A 16,896-nucleotide genomic window follows, 5' to 3' on the forward strand; every position below is an offset into this window, starting at 1 on the left:
TCTAGTGAGTTGTCTCTACTCAATAGAATATAGTAAAAGTGACAGGATGTCATGTCTGAAATTAGGTTACAAAAAGACTGTGTATTCTGTATCGCTCACCTTTTTTCACTCTCTAGCTTACTTGCTCTGAGGGAAGCAGCTGCCATGTTGAGCGGCCCTGTGGAGAGGCCCAAGTGGCAAGGAAATAATATCTCCAACCAACAGCCTATAAGAACCTGAGGGGGACTTCCCTGGTGGTCCAGCAGTTAAGACTCTGCGCTCCCAGTGCAGGGGGCCCAGGTTTGATCCCTAGTTAAGGAACTAGATCTCGTGTGCTGCAACTAAAGACCCTGCACAGCCAAATAAATAAATAAATATTAAAAAGAAAAGAAAAAGAACCTGAGGTCCTCAGTCCAACAGCCCTCCAGAAACTCAATCCTGCCAACAACCTTGTGAATAAGCTTGGGGGTGGACCTTCTGAGGCCTGTAGACAGCCACACAAGTGAGCCTGGATGTGGATCCTCCCACTTGAGCCTTCAGATGATTGCAGCCCTGGACAACACTTACATTGGAGCCCGTGAGACACCCTGAGCCAGGGGTACCTTCTAAGCTATGCCCAGATTCCCACTCCACAGGGACCGAGATGATACATGCTTGTTGATTAAGCCACTGAGTTTTGGACTAATTTGTTACGCAGCAATAGATACACCCAGATACAGATTTCTAGGATATATTCAACCATGTGGAAGGCTTCTGCTACAGTGGTAGCTGTGTTTACAGTTTGGGAATTCACAGATATTAGCTCATCTCCCTCAAGAATCTACAACACCTCCTTGCACTCCTTTGATTCTGTCTATATTTTTAAACAAACATAATATCACGCTATAGTGACAGTTGCACATTCTATTTTTTCTGCTTGATATGTCATAAGCATTTTCTCACCTCACTAAATATTCTTCAAAGCATTCTTTGTTCTTAGCATCTGTTCAGGGTATGAATGTACCAACGTTAATTAAGTGACTCCCCTCTCTTGTTTTGAGCTTAAAGTAGGGTTTTACCTTCTTGGGTCACATCTATGGGCATGTTTCGGCTCCTCCATTCCGGGCCTAACAGGGAAGGTTCCGGGAAGGTAGAAGGCAGGATCACCTGTGGTTAAGTGCTCCTAAAAGTTACATTGACCCTACACCATTTCCTAGCTATGTGACCTTAACACCTCTGGGCTTCACTTTCCCCTTCCAAACAGAGGGGTAATAAGTATATCTACCTTGCAGAGTTATTAGAGTCATCATTGAGTAAACCCGAGTTAAACACAGAGTGCCTGACAAATTTTAGGGTATATAGACACAAGCCAGGCCACAGTATCCTCATCTCCCTGTGAGTCCTGGAGCACCGTACATCATATCGACTCTTGTCCCAGACCTCCAACCAACAGCATCTTGGCTTCCCTCCCACCAGTCTGTTCTCCCTGAACCTACTGGTGACCCCAGCTCTGCAGCCATCCACAATCCTGTGGCCATGACACCTCCTCTTACTGCATGAGTCCAAGCACTTCCATCCCATCTCGAGGCCTCAGTTTCCTCATCTGCAGTATGGGAAGGGGGGTTGGATTAGGGGGTCTACGAGGGATCACCCGCCTCTGAGATTCTAGACTGTTCCCTCTTCTTGCAAAGGCCCTTTGGTTTCAATAGTGCAAAGTACAGCCAGAGCTTTAAACAAATAACCAAAGCAAAAAGAATTGGACAACACTTTATTTACCATAAAGTCTAGGTACCAAGACTTGTACTCAGCATCCTGGAGTGTGTCAAATACTCGCATAGTGTCTGTTTACATGTGTGTGAAAATCTGGGTGAAGAGCTGGAGTTTCTCACCTCAGGCCCCTTACAGTGTTTGTCCTGAGTCTGAGTGAGAATCCGCCACCCCCCACCCCACCCCCATCCCCAAGCAGGCGCTACAGCTGAGCTCCCACCTAGCCCCAAGCCCTGCTCTTCCAGCTGCCATCAGGCCAAAGAGCAATGAGGGGCACTGCTCAGAGGGGCCTGAGGGCTGCACAGGGATGGGGGTGATACCGGAGAAGGCACAGTTCTCACCGCGGCCAGGTTCAAGTCCAGCACTTGCTTAAACATAACTTTGCACCTGGTCCTTCCCTCATTCTTTCCACCTGCCTTTTGTGCATGACGTGAATGCTCTCAGAAGTCCACCCACCATGGCCCATGGAGTTATTGGGGAGTAGCCTGGAGAGCTAACCCTTGGCAATGTCCCCAAGGTCATGGTATGGCTATGGGTACTCAGCGTGTAGAAATCCCAGGGGGGACTGCTCCAGGCTTGTCCCCAACTCCAACCCACAGGTTCAGTTCTTTGGCACTGAAAATAACGGAAAGAATTCACTTCTGGGCTCCTGCCTGGCCCCTCCCCATCCAGGCTTGGACTCTGGACCAGCCCCAGAGAGGGCAAGGTTTCAGAGACTGCAGGGCTCTGTGGCCCTGGGAATCACAAAGCAGAAGGGAGAGCCCCTCCCCACTCCCAGCACTTAAGCCTCTCACACCAGTTCTCAGTTTCTAGGACTTCAGCCCCTGCGGTGACTGGGCCATGACCCCACTAGGAGGAGGAGCAGATCGTGGTGTTTCAGGTCCCAAGAAAGGCTGTGTGACCTTAGCCAAGTCATCTGGCTTCTCTGAGTGTGTCTCCTTCCCACTCCTGAAAAACAGACTGACAGTCTGGACTCTGCAGGATGACCATGAGGTTGAAATAAGAAAGTAGCGGTGACAGGACCTGGCAGAGTGGTGGGCACACAGTAACGGCTTCCCTTCCCTGGTGAAATACTGGTTCAGCTGGTCAGCCAATAAAGGCAGCTTCCAGTGGCAACAGAGGAGATGCCCACGTGCTGAGGCTGCTTCCTGAGTCCAAGGAAGGGGCCAGCCCAGCTCTGGGGGCCAGGTTAGAAGTAGACTTGAGCAGAGGAGAGCAGGGGGAAGGCCAGAGGGGGTGGGGCCCTTGCTGATCTGTTGCGGGGGAAGCAGGCTTTATGCTCCCTGCCCTGCAGAAAGCCCAGCCCCAGAGGAGCTGAGGGGCTGTGGGTTGAGGACGCCAGCTTCCCCCTGGTGGGGTGCTCCAGCCCGAGGGACTGTAGACGGGGAGGTTGGGCTGGGGGGCTGGGCAGGAGGGTGCTGAGCTTGGAGGAAGACCTCAGCAGGCCGGAGCCAGTGGGCGAGGCAGATTGAACAGGGCTAGGGGACGGCTGGGCAGAGGATGCAGTGACAGGGGCGGGACCAAGGGACAGTGAGGGCAGAGGGGACAAGAGGAGGCCAAGGGAACCATGAGGCTGTGGATCTGGAGAGAGCTGCAGAGCCATCGGAGAGGAGACCGGGGTCCGGAACGGGCCTGGCTGTTCCTGGCAGCCATGTTGTCCAGGGCACACGGGGCCTGGGGGCCACTCAGCCTGGCCCCAGCGACCAGGGGACACTGGAGCCAAGCAGGAGGCACAGTCCATGGGGCACAGGCGCTCATGCATGTGCAGGGTCCGACTCCACCACGCCAGCTCAGCCTGAAGGGCCTGGATCTCCTTCCTCAGGGTGTGGTTGTGTTTCTCCAGTGACTCATGCTGCTGGGGGGAGAAGCAGATGGGTGGGGAGCGTTATGTCAGCCAGAATCAGGGGCCCAGCAAGAGCCCTATTTCCCAATCCCCCAGGGCCTTCGATTTAGGAGGAAGGATGCCACCGCCGTCTGAATGCCCTTTGGCTACTCTCTGGCCAGCCTTCTGTAACACCAGCAAGTCCCCCCAACTCACCCTCCTGCTAGGGCTCAGATCTGCCTGCTCTCCATCCCTGCTGCCAGGTCCCTGAGCTAGTCAGCCTGGGATCTCCACTCACCTGGGAGCTCCACCAGCCTCCTAACTGGCGTGCCCCCCAAACCACCCAGATCTCTTGGCCCAGAGGAGACATTCAGTGATTGCGTCGTTAATCGAACATTAAAGCCCTTTAAAGTCTCTAATGACTCCCTGTGCATGGTGGCCCCAGTTCACACCTCCAGTTTTATCTCTCCGACTTCTCTTGATGCCCCTACTTCCTGTTCCCCATATGGACGCTGCTTCCTTGCCACACTTCCGTTCTCCCCTGCCTGGACACTTCCAGCACCCCCATCCTCGGGCTAATCCTGACACGGCCTTCTTGTGACAACTTAGATGTCCTCTGTCCTGGACACCTCTAGGCGGCTTAGTGCCACTGCCAGACCTCCCCAGTGCCCAGAACTTTCCCACTGAGGCACCGTGGCCGGAGTCCAGGGTCATGTTTTACAGGTTGGTAGCACAGGTGTGTTCTGTTCCACATTTAGGTTCTGTTCTGCTGAACCCTGGGTGCTGTCCCAGTGGGACAGCAGTTCTAAACAACCATTTATGATGACAGCAATGGTGGAAAACGCAGAAGGAACTTTATTTCTACAGCTCATCAGGCTCAGTGACTTCCTTTGGCCCCCTCCCCCACCTACCCCCCTTTATGGACACTTTTTAAAAGAAGAAGCTGCAAGGGTGTTTCGCATTAAAATGTTGCTTAAGCCATGGACTCAAAGTTCTAACAGGCCTCAAAGCCACCCGCAGCCCCACTCCCAAGATGGTTTCTGCCGTGGAATGTGGAGACATTTTAAAAACATGTCATTAGGTCACCCTTCACCTAAATTCTCCAAAGGCTTCAATTCACCTCCAGAAATTGAGTCACTCGCTCCTCACTCATTCGTTCACTCATTCATTCATCTGCCACCTTCAGGCTGCTCAAATGTCACCTCCTCAGGGACGGCTTCCCTAGTTAGGTTTCTATCACCCCACGTGCCGCAGTCCCTTCCCTCTTCCCTGCTTTACTTTTTACCAAAGCACGTATCACCATCTGATATCCCAAATACCTCATAGGTCATTTATTTGTCCGGCACCCCCCATGAAAATACGAGCCCTGGGGAGGGTGAGCTGGGCTTTTGTCTGCTGTCGTCACAGCTGTAACTCCAATGCTTAGAATTGTGCTTGCCACACAGGAGATACTCAATAGGCATTTCTGGAAGGAAGGAATAAACGAACGCATGAAGTCTCTACCACTGCCAGGCAGGCGCCATCCCAGGCATCAGTCCTCATTATCATTCATTCTACAGGGTGCTACTCTCTTATGGCCACGCCAGCCCTATTTCACTTGCCTGAAATGCCTTTTCTTACCTTCATCCATTTGGAAAACTCCTATTCATCCCTGAAAACCAGTTCAGGCTTCATCTCTATACCACCTTGACCCAACTACCCGCGTGTTGCTCTCACCTATGTGTTCCCAAAGCACTTTACCCTGACTCTATCATTCGCTCCACAGGGAATTATTGAGTCCCTTCTATTTGTCAGGCACTGGTCCAGGTGATGGGGAAACAGCAGGGAACAGAATAGGTCCCTGCCCTCAGAGTGCTTACAGTCTGGTGAGGAAGACAAGCAGTGATCACATCTAAATATGTGATAGAAAGTCAGTACTAACCAGAAAAATAAAGCCGAGTAATGGGAGAGGTCTCTTTAGATCAGATGTTTAGAAAGACCACCTCCTTCTGAGGACGTGACATTTGAACCAACAACCAGAAAGAAGTGAGGATATAGCTAGGCTGCTGTCTAAAGGTAGACGGAGCAGCCAGGGGGAGCCCCTGAGGCTGGATGTGCTTGGCCAGTGAAGGAACGGAGAGAACAGGGTGTAGGATGTTAGGAGAGGGCAGTGGACAGGTGGGGGCGGGGTTACAGAGAGTGTAGGGCCTTTGGGTGTGGAGGGCTCTGAATGTTACTCATTGCTATAAGGACTAACATGTATGCAGCCCTCCCAAAGGCCAGGTCCTGAACCCAGCCTAATAGAGCCCCTGGGATGGAACTGGTGGTGTCCTTTCTCTCTGCATAGAGGTAGAAGGGAAGCTCCAAGGTCAGGTTACCATCCAAGGTCAGGTTACCGTCCAAGGTGAAGAGGCAAGTGTGAGTGGAGCCCTCCCCCTTCCCACCGGGCTCCTTTGCCTTCTTTAGTCTCCACAAGGGTCCTGCCAGTGGGCAGGGATTACTGTCCCCGTTTTCAGATGAGGACAGTGAAGCTCAGTGAAGGAAGTGACTTGCAGCTAATGAGTGCCCCAGCTGGGACTCTAAAGCCAGCCCATCTTAACCCCGAACCGGTTTCTCACAGCGTGGTCTTGGCCAAACCCATCAGAACCCGTCCATCAGAGTGCAGCATCTCCTGAGGTGGGTCCTGGGTGGGGAGGGGCCAGGAGCTGCATTGTAACCAGTGCCTCAGCTGGTCACTGAGCCAGGTTTTCCCTGTTTGCCTCCCTCCTTGTCTCTTCCCCCTAAATTGAGGGTGCCTTGAGGGTAGGCCCGGGCTGAGGATGAACTGTCATGTCCCTGGAGCCCAGCGTGTGTCTGGCACACGGTTTCCACTCAACACCCAGGAATTTCCAAATCTCAGTTGCAAAGCCCTTCCCTCCTCCCAAACTCAGGCCCCCTGGCACATACGGCAGTGCAGGGGGAACTGCTCATAGGCGGGACAGAGAAGAGGTGGCCAGGCCAGGTAAGTGACATCAGGAATGGGAAGGGAGGCATCCCCCACCTGGTGCAGGGCATCCGCCTTGTTCGTGTGCTTCTGCCGGCTCCTCTGGGCGGCCGCACGGTTATTCTGTTTCTTCTTCAGCTGCCTCTGATGTTCCTCAGGGTCCTGTAGGGAGACAGGCCAAAAGCTCAGGGGTCCTGGCAGGGGCTGGCTAGCTGTAAAGCCATACCCTTCTTGAATCAAGTCCCCGAGGGTCCCCCTCCTCCTCGAAGCCCTCTCTGGCTCCCTCGGTGTCCACACACCCCATCGCAGACACAGCACTCCTCGGTGGATTGCCAGCCTCACCCACGTGTCCTGCTCACAGCTCACGATGGGGCAGCACAAGCGAGGATTCAAACCCAGACAGGACCGACTTCACACCCACCGTCTCCTTATCAGCCGTGCTACTCTGGGCAGATCACTCACTTCTCTGTGCCCAGCTACCTGATCCATACAGTGGAGGCACCAGCGCCTTCCTCGCAGGACATAAAGCAGGCAGGGGTTAATAAAAGTCAGCCGCTCTTGTTCTGATTGCTATTACTTCCACGGTCAAGGTGTTGATTTCTCTAGCCATGAGCTCTGTCTGTAAGGGCAGGGCGGGGGTTCTGATTTCACTCCATATTCCCATGCCTAGCTCAGGCCCAAAGCTGATATTCACTTACGCAACAAATATTTCTTGTGCGCCTACTATGTGACACACACTGAGCTATGGGGACACAGCAGCAAAGAAAAGAGGCAAAACTTCCCGCCCTCAAGTTGCTCGCATTCTAGGGGGACAGCAGCCTAGAATGGGTGAATCGAGTCCCTTCTGATAGAAGAGTGGACTCAAAGGTTGACAGCTGTGACCCTCCCCCTACACTGGGGTTCATGAAACTTAGATGAAATGTTTAATCCAAATGCCCAGGGCTCTGGAAGGTCAGGCAAGAGGGAACATTGGAGACCCCACAGCCCAACTCGCCCTCCCACAGGTCACTCTGGGAGGTGTGTTCTGAGTGTAGGGACCTCAGGCAAGACCCTGGCCTCCCTGGTGGAGGAGTCTGTGCTCCTAGGTTCATGGCATAGCAGGCCCCTTCCTGGTGATGCGGGGACTGAGAGACTGGAGCCTGGGGGAAAGACCTGCAGAGAGAGAAGTGGGTGGGCCTCTGGTACCTGGGTCCTGGGAGAGAGGCAAGGTTCCAAGGGAACCATGGCTAGAGAACTCGGGGAGGAAAGAGAAGGCTCCTGTAATGGCAGTGAGCGAACAGGTAGGTTAGGAGAGAGCAGTATTCAGAGGCTAAGTTCTAAACCGGAGGCTGGATCTGCAATGTGAGAGCAGGAGAGCCCTCGATCCAATCCCCTAAAGAAACTGAGGCCCAGAGAGAGGGTGTGTGAGCCCTCGGCCACAAAGCCCATGTGAACAGAGCTGGCACCGGGCACCCTGGGGCATATTCCCCTTCTCATCCCCTGAACCTGGCCCCTGTACTCACCATCCTGATCAGCGGCCCATCAGCCCCACAGAGGTGCATGGTGGGGCAGGAGAACAGAGGCTCACACCCGGTTCAGGTCGTCCCTCCTCCGCTGTGACCTCCCAGTACCCTCTGGGAACCCCAGGAAGTGGCAGCTCTTTAAATCCCCCGTGACCACTCCACCCCCAGCAAGCCAAGTTTCAGTTTCTCCTAAAGCCACCGGCTGCTCAGAATCCCAGGCTTGGGCTGGCTCATGTGGCTGGAATTTCCTAACACAAACTGGCCTTCCAGTTGGGCCCCTTCTCTGGAAGGAGGACGATGGAGGGTGGCGAGAGGAGGGAGCCTGGATGCCAGGTGTGGGGAGGGGTGTTCTGGGAGAGGGAGGGCAGGCTGCCACGGACAGAGCCAAGAGGAAGCCAGTGGGGGACCGAGGGCTCACATGGGATTCGGGAGAACCCCTGGTATCTACAGTTGCAGGAGCCCAGGTTCACAGTCCACCTCTGGTTTGCTGAAGCTGTGCAGCTTTGAGAAGGCGATTTACCCTCTCTGAGCCTTAGCTTCCTCATTTGTAAAGGGAGATGATACAGACATCCACTCACAGGCTTGATGTTGGAACTAAGCAAGATAATACAACCGCCCCCAAACCCTGTGAGACTAAAGTTGAGGCATGTCTGCAAAAATAAGCAACGGCCCTTAAATAGGAGAACAGATGGCTAATGACTGTGTTTTCATACAACAGACCACGCAGCAGTAGAGAGAGTGATGTCTAGCAATTAAGAGCACAGCTTCCAAGCTATGTGACTCGGGTGCATAATTTCACCTTTCTGTGCCTCTGTTTCTAAATCTGTAAAGTGGGGATAAAAATAATTTTGTTGTGAAGGTTAAATGAGTTAAGGCAGGTAAGGCACCTAAAAGCATGCCTGGTGTAGAATGAGGGCTCAACAAATATTCACAATTATGATACGGTGGAAGATTCAAAGCTGCGCTTATCATCGTGCCTAAAAGATCATAACATCCAATTGTATGAAAATGACAAGTGGCAACAAGATCTGAACAAATATAATTTCTGTAATGTTGAATAATATGGATATGTAATTATGTGAGAAAAGTATAAAAATATGCATGAGAATGAGAAACACAAAATTCAGTGAGTGGTAGCCTGGCGGGGGTGGAGGTAGAGATGGACTGAAGGGGACACACAGGGATTTCGGTTGTGTCAGGGATGTTTTGTTGCTTCAACTGTGGGAACACAATTGTCTGTGATAATCTTATTAACTACACTTTGGGGTATACCTGAATGTTTCATAATAAAAACTTCTATTAAAGACCTAAAAAAACCTGAAGCCCCAAGCAAACCTGTATGGTTGTTGTGTCTCTAAGAGAGACCATGCTTGGAAGGGACAACAGTTCAGGGGATGGTGGAGCCATTAATCCCTCTCCAAGAACAACACAGCAACTGATGTACGGTGAAGAGTCCTGTGCCCTGCTGACTAGGGCATCTGGGGGTTGTGCCTGAGTCCTGAGGACTCAAGGCTGATGGTGTGGGCTCACCGGAATGGCAAATACTGTGGATTCGATCTTCTGATAGGAAATGGTGTCCTGGAGTACTGTGTTTAGGAGTTCACAGCTGCCTCTGAGCTTACTAGAAAAGAACACTGCAATTGATTAGCAATGTCTGCCATGCCATGATTGATTAGTGATGTCTGTCATGAGCAGGGTATTAACTGTAACAGTCTCTTGCTATGCAATGAAGTGGGTATGAAACCAGTTTGGGCTTTAGAGTCAGGCTTGACTCTGACACCTGGCACTCTACTCACCAGGTCTATCACCTGGAGCCTCAGTGTTCTTGTATGTATGCTGTGGATGACCAAGAAATTATACCTACTTATAAAGTTGATTTGAAGACCGAAAAGAATGAGATGAGAAGAGAGCTCTTTGCGTATTGGCTAGGATCCATTCCCACTCCTGAGATTTATGGGTACACAGGATTAATTATGCAGCCTCATAATTTAAAACACCTGGGTGGGTGGGGCTGGGCATGACACCTGGGCCTGGCCCTCCTTGCTTGTGAAGGGCATGGGAGAGGAGCCTCTCTGAGTTATTTTTGTTTCCCAGAAACCAGGAGGGCTGAGGCATCTTGCCTAAGGAGGGCACCTGAGGGGCTCATTAAGCCATGAGCTCCTCAGGGAAGGATCCAGAGAGCCTTGCATGATGTAACCAAGAAAAAACATCTGGAGGCAGATGGGGTGGGGGGAGGCTAGGGCCCAAGTATCCCCACTCTAAGCCCCCAGCCCCAGACCTGGACCACCGGTCTTCCCCTCTCAAGACCCTGGCTTCAGGTGTAGAGGAGACAGTCAGCAAGTATGCCTGTGGCCCCTCTCAGAGGCCCACAGCCCTGGAGGAAGATGGAAGAAGGCAGCGTTTATGGCTTGATCTCCCTGAGGAGTGGCAGGGAGGGAGGGACACAGAGTGGGTAATGTTTAACCATGAATGGCCATGCAAAGCTGGCAGAGCAGGCTTCGGGGCCAACCAGTCCAAACTCTCACTTAGAAGGTGAGGAGCTAATGCCCAGAGAGGCAAGGTCACCTGGCGGAAGTGGGCAGAGCTGGTGGGAGGACGCTCTTCTCTCCTCCAAACCCTCAGTCTTTCTCCACACCCAGCATGGAAGGGCCTGGTCCTTTAGTCCCAAACCTGCTGCCCCCTGTGGGTGGAGGCTCAGAGGCCTCCCCAAACCAGAGCTGCAGAGTGAGCTCCTGGGCAGCCGGATCGTTGCCCATCTTACTCTCTGAAGCACCCCCAGTGCCTCAGACACTGCCACCACATAATAGGCGCTCCATTAATGAATACATAAGGAAATCCAGCAGGCAGCTTGCCATCCGGGAACCCCAAAAGCTTCCTGGATGAGTAAAAAACTTCTGCTTTACTCATTCCCACAGGAACTTTCCTAGGTTCCTGAGGGACTCTCCCTAACCATCCTCCTCATTTTACCAGTGAGGAAACTGAGGCACCGGGAGGTGACAGTCACACAGCTGGTTTGGGAGAGGCCAGGATGCATTGATACCCTGTCCCAATTCCTTCCCACGCCTCCTGGGGTTGGAGAGATGCCTGCGGTCTTCAGCTGTCCGGGGATGAGGACCCCTCTCTCCAGGTCCCCCACCATGAGCACCCCTCATTTGCCTCCTCAGGGCACCTCGAGGGAGCTTCGGATGATGGAGAGCAGAGAAAGAGGCCAGGCGACTGCTGGTGGGGCTGAGGCTGGCTGTCGACTTCCTGCCCACAACCATGGATGGGCCTGTGTGGAAGCTAAGCCTCAGCTGAGAGGGGTTCACAACCAGATGGGGTGTAGGACACATGCCCAGCCCATTGACTTGCAGGGCAGGGCAGGAGGGTGACAGCCTGCCTCTGTGAGGGCATCTGGGGCGGCCAGGGGGCACTTCCTGTTGGGGAGATCAGAAAAGGCTTTGCAGAGAAAGAGCTCTTTGGGAAGGACATTGAAGAATGGGGGGAGGGGCTTGATCCCAGGGCCTGGAACTTGATCTTGAGCAAGTCATTTAACCTCTTTGTGCCTCACTGTAATAATATAAGTATTTAATGAAGTAATATATGTAAAGGGCTTAGAACAGTGCTTGGCGCACAGTAAGTCCCATGATCATGTTAAACTTTTAACAAACGCACTTAATAAACGACTGGTGAATTTTTTGCTCACATACAGCAGGCTTGTATTTTATTATTATTATTCTAAGAAAAAACGGCAGAACGCAAGAACAGGGATGAGTTTTTTTTCTAATGAAATACATTTGATGAAAAGAGGGTTAATGATTGTGTCCATATGTAAGAAGCAGCACTTAATATTTGATGAAATCTGCTAAAAATTTCTCATGCTTACAAAGGAGTCTCAATAAGAGATGGGAAATTAGTTATCTCTGGATCCTTAGCTTCATAAATGATCTAACTAAGCTTAAGTTACTGACAAGTCTCGAATATAACAGCTTCAGGTGGGCTAGATCATGATGCCCAAGCAATGTCACCAGCAGTCATTGTCTCACCCTATCTGCTCTCCCCCGGCTGGATACATTCTCAGGCAGGTCTGGCTCAAGGTGGTAAGCTGGCCACCTGAAACACCAGCTTAGCTGCCCCAGGAGGGCGCATCCCTCCATCCCCTGCCACTTTCCCAATACTTCCAACAAAGGTCCCAGACCTGGCTCTGCTTGGTCTGGCTTTAGTCCTGTGGCTATTCCTGACATCAGTCACTGTGGCCAGGAGATAAGGTGAAATAGTTAAAGCTGGGGTCCCATAGGGACTGGGGGTGAGGGAGGGGAAACTTCCAGAGGGTACTGGGGTGCTGTCGGCAGGAGAAGGGGGAACGAATGCTGGGCTGACACCGCCACCTTTGTTCAGATTCAGATATGAGGAAGCTGCCGCTCAGCGGTACATCCCTTGGCCAGGTCACATCCCCAGGTGGGACGGACTCAATCCCCACTTGTCTCTGACACCAAGCCCAGCCCTCTCTCTTTTTATTGTTTCACAGGGACCCATAAGTGGGAAAGGAAAGGCTTGCTAAGGGGATGACTCCAGATGAACTGAATGCTGGGCAAGGACTGGGGCAGTGACATCGTGGGGACAACCCAGGGCATAGGGAGGAAAGGATTGACCTTCACTTCAGCACAGCACCTTGACCTTGGGGGCTCTCATTAAAGCTGGAATCTGCCAATAGCTGGGCCTCCCAGGAACTGGGTGACTTCACAGGGGCTCTATGACGCCATCACCGCCCAGTCCTAGGTGGGAGCTGGCGCACGTTCCCACCCCCAAGTCCTGCTGGGCCCCCTGCTGCCTCCAAAGCCTTGTGCTTCTGATTCTCTGCTACTCCTTGAACGTACACATCTTTCTGGGAAGCCGACTTAAACTTCTGGAAGAGGGCAGGGACTATAAATTATAAACAACTGAGCACTGAAGAGTCAGCGAGCCTCCCAGGGTTTCGTGGGATGTGACAGCAGTGACCACAGCACGTGGATTTTCCCCGGTGGTCCAAGTCCCAAACAGGCTTGAGTTCAAATCCCTGCTCTGCCTCTTTTAACCATGTGATCTTGGACAGGGCCCTTGGTTTCTCTGGGCCTCAGTTTCCTTGTCTGTATAATAGGCTGTCATGATAACTGAAACCATGCATGGAAAGCAGTCACCAGGGAGCTCCTTCTTGTCCCAGTGTCCCTGGCTGTACCTCCCTTGTGATGTCACATTCCCACTGTCCACTTTGGATGGTGGAGAAGTCCATGCTGGGCACCCTGCTGAGATCCTGAACACTGGAGAGAAAGGACAATCACCCCGGCCCTGGAGGGAGCCTTTCCACTCCTCAAACAGCCCTCTCCCTTCTTAGCTTCTGTGTCGGTTCCCACAAGAGCGCTGAGAGACAGGAAGGCCTCACTCAGAGGCTGGTTTGGGGAAGTGGCCAGCCAGGGTCACGAGCAAGAGCCTGGAGGGCTGGGGTGGGATGCGGGATAAAGCCCAACCCTGTGTGGCCAGTGACTCACAAGCACAGACAAGAGAGGGCTTGCCTTGGCTGACCCAGCCCAGGACTTGTACCAAGGGTGCTAAGAGCTTTGGCAAGGTGGATTGGCAGTCGGTCATGGTCAGAAGATTCTAGAGATTGTCGTCCACTCTCCTCGCTTTATAGCTGGGGAAACAGGCTCAGTGAGAGGAAGGTACTTGGCCCCGGGCGGGGAGGAGGCAGAGCCAGGCAGACGGGGTTCTGTTGCAGCTCCGGTGCGCTCTTCCCATCTTACTCCTCGCCGATCCAGCTAACGCCTCCCAGCTCTGGAGTGGAAATAACAGGGACACAGGGCACTCTCAGAAGGGAGGGGAGCATTCGCACCTGTGGCAGAAAGCTGCCGTGGGTCAGAGGGGGCAGGACTGCTGAACTTCACTGAAGCACCATTGAGGATGGGGTCTCCCACGGGTCCTGGGCCAGGGTTCCTGAAGCCGGGAGGGGGCCCCAGCCAGAAGGCGGCTAGGAAGTTGTCCCAGGAGAACTGGGTTCACCTGCAGTCAGGTGCTACCAAGTGCAAGGCCTCAGGCAGCCTTGTGCCCTCTCTGGGGCTCAATTTCCTCTATGGAAAATGAAGGAATGTGACAACTGACCTCGGAAGGCCCCTTTTCTGTGGCTGGAGGTTGGGATTAGCCTGAGGCCTCTTGGGAGGTGGACACCTCCAAGGCTGAGGGGGGTTGTGCCATTTGAAAGAACAGAGTGGGCATTTTACCGAACCAGGGGCTGACCATTGAACTGAGGGTGGACATGTGGGCACAGGAGACCTGGCACTTCCCTGCCTTCCACTCCAGGCCCCAGCTCCCACTCTGGACATGTGCAGGAGGGCTGCCTATCAGATGCCCTCCTCGGTTTGGGCCTGGTCTAGGAGTTACCCTCTGTGGGATCTCACAGGAGACAGTGGGGGCCAGGCCTGCCTTGGTCTGGGGACTGAGAAGCCTGGTGGTTAGGAACAAGGCTGATGAGGTTCTGCTGCTTTCTGGTTGGGTGAGTAGCTAGAAAGCAGTTAATGAACCCTCTGCTCCATTCCTTTTACTTAATGGATATTTATTGAGCATCTACTATGTGGCGGGCCTTGTTCTAGGTGCTGCGAGACAGCTTTAAAAAAAAAAAAGATCCAACTCTCTGCTCTCATGGTGCTTCCATTCTAGAGGGGACGGAGGGGTGGGGGAGAATAAATGTAATAAATTAAGGGAATTATATAGGCTGGTAGAAGACCTTAACTGTCATGGGGGAATATAGAGCAAAATAAAGGATTTGGGGAATGTGGGTAGGGGATTGAGCAGTTTCAGACTTAAATAGGGCGGTCAGGCTGGGCCTTATTGTGACATTTGAACAAAAAAATTTTTTGAGACATTGGACATTTGAGCAAAAAATTGAAAAGAGGGAGGTGACAGGGAGGTATGGGTTAAGGGTGCTGGCCCCTAATGCACTGGCCAGCTGGAGAATTGGTAAGCAGGGGAGGAACAGGTGATGGGGGCACAGAGCCATGGGGACCACTCATGCAGGGCCTGGTAGGTCACTGAAGCCCTTGGGCTCTAACACGTAAAGATACGGGGAGTACCCAGCAGACAGTGGAGGGCTTTTTTTTTTTTTTAATATTTATTTATTTAGGCTGCACCCAGTCTTAGTTGTGGCATGTAGACTCAGTTGTGGCACGCAGACTCTTAGTTGTGGCGTGCGTGTGGCATCTAGTTCTCCGACCAGGGATCGAACCCAGGCCCTCTGCATTGCAAGCGTGGAGTCTTACCCACTGGACTACCAGGGAAGTCTCCAGTGGAGGGCTTTGAGCAGAGGCCAGACATGATGTGACCAGAGGTTAAAAGGTCCCTCTGCCTTGGGGAGGCGGAACAGGGAAACGGGTGGAGAGGCTACGGCAGCAATCTGGGTGAGTGGAGCCCCTGGCTCACCTGTCGAGTGGAGGTAAGTGTGGTACCTGCCTCTCAGGTTGCTGAGTGAAGGCACAGCAACTACTCCCTCCCCCCAGCCCCATTCACCAGGCCAGGCCCTGCAGAGACACGAAGCTGCTGGCACAGCCTTACTCTTGGGGATGCCAAGGCACAGGTCAGGTGGACGTGGATGTGGTTGTTGGAATAGCTCAGATTGTCATATCCTTAATCACTCCTAAGGTTCTGGAAAGGCCTGAGGATGTCACGTGCCCTGAGGAGGATGACAGGGGTATAACAGCTCATTGCATCATCTGGAAGTTGAAGAGGATACCTCCTCTGTCTCCCACAAGAGGCAGCTGGGCTGAGACCTAGAATGAGGATGCTCAAACACTCTGACTTGCCATTTGAGGCATTCTGCTGTGGCCTGCACGTTGCACACATGCACTGGGGACAGGATGGCCGTTGGATACTTAAGGCTTATAGAGAGATAAGGGGGGGGAGTACAGGAGCAGGCCAGAGTAGAACTGTCGTCTGTAGGCAGTTGCTGGTCCAGTGATTAGGATGTACATTCAAGCCTCCAGTTGTTTACTCATTAGTAGGACGAAAGCTACACTTGGGTATGCTGCCATCAAGTGCTGGTTGGTGACTCTGTCATATGCATGTGGTCCCCAAAATAAAACTTGCATCACAGATGTGTTTCAACAGAGAGAAAAACAGGATTCCTCTTATCAAAACTGTAACTTGATTTTAAACCACCTCACATGAACATTACAGTTTAAAAGAATCAAATAGGAAATTGATCCAGAGCAAGCTTAAATATATTTATATATACAAACAAATAAATAAAATACTTAGATATACTTCTTGCTAATGCTTAATGATCAACAATTATACTTAAGCAGCGTCTTTTCCCCTGGCTTTTTGTTGTTCTTGTTGTTTCTGAGTAACAAATAAAGTTTCTTTTAGGATTATAAAGGTGATACATGGACTGTCTGGATCAAAAAGGCTACACCTCTTAAAATTAAAACCATAAAGCCAAATTTTCCTCTCCAGACATTGGGTAAATTTGCCCTTTTAAAAGGCATCTAGAACTCTACCCTCAAGTTATAACCCACTTACTTAGCCCCAAGAAACTCTCCTTTCAAACGCCTGTTTCACAGCTGTTAGGATTTGGGTATTTTAATCTCATGATTATTTCCTGTGAATATATATATATATATTCACAGTTATATATAACTACAGCTCTAGAGATCTTCTTTCCCAGTTTTCTTCCAAAGGTATACCCCAAAGATTTTATTTCCTCAGGAGCACCCTTTCCACCTTTCCATGAGGCAAATGAAAATACTGTCATGAGGCCCCTACATCAGTCCTTAAAAGCCCCTCCACCTTCATTCCCCTACCCTTGACTTCTAGCTACTGGCAATCATTATTCAAAAGTTCAATACAGTTACCCCCTGGTCTCCTAATGTTTCACCAAGCTA

General features: G+C 51.8%; 1 protein-coding gene across 4 annotated transcripts; it reads right to left on the bottom strand.

Annotated features, from left to right (window-relative positions):
- Positions 1 to 1,724: 1,724 nt before the first annotated feature.
- BATF2 (basic leucine zipper ATF-like transcription factor 2) lies at positions 1,725 to 8,070 on the bottom strand. Of its 4 annotated transcripts, none has more exons than XM_029208656.1 (3): positions 8,012 to 8,070; positions 6,567 to 6,671; positions 1,725 to 3,577 (listed from the first exon to the last, which is right to left on the bottom strand). In XM_029208656.1, exons 1-3 carry the CDS (start codon positions 8,048 to 8,050, stop codon positions 2,915 to 2,917), a joined length of 807 nt encoding a protein of 268 aa, XP_029064489.1. In that variant the 5' UTR covers positions 8,051 to 8,070; the 3' UTR covers positions 1,725 to 2,914. The 4 variants fall into 4 exon arrangements, with proteins under 4 accessions (XP_029064489.1, XP_029064488.1, XP_029064491.1 ...); XM_029208655.1 differs by having other exon boundaries at positions 1,725 to 3,580; XM_029208658.1 differs by lacking the exons at positions 6,567 to 6,671; positions 8,012 to 8,070 and adding an exon at positions 4,867 to 5,405.
- Between the last annotated feature and the right edge of the window lie 8,826 nt (positions 8,071 to 16,896).

This window comes from Monodon monoceros, unplaced genomic scaffold (genome assembly GCF_005190385.1).
Source record: "Monodon monoceros isolate NGI ecotype Baffin Bay Population unplaced genomic scaffold, NGI_Narwhal_1 Super_Scaffold_7, whole genome shotgun sequence".
In the NCBI taxonomy this organism is placed as follows: Eukaryota; Metazoa; Chordata; class Mammalia; order Artiodactyla; family Monodontidae; genus Monodon; species Monodon monoceros.

Bases quoted from the DNA above. Each gene is read 5' to 3' on its own strand.
- BATF2 (XM_029208655.1), bottom strand. From the start codon at position 8,050: ATGCACCTCTGTGGGGCTGATGGGCCGCTGATCAGGATG. The intron at 6,672-8,011 runs GTGAGTACAGGG...GTCTCCCTACAG, and splicing joins ATGGGCCGCTGATCAGGATG to GACCCTGAGGAACATCAGAG. The intron at 3,581-6,566 runs GTGGGGGATGCC...TTCTCCCCCCAG, and splicing joins AGGCGGATGCCCTGCACCAG to CAGCATGAGTCACTGGAGAA.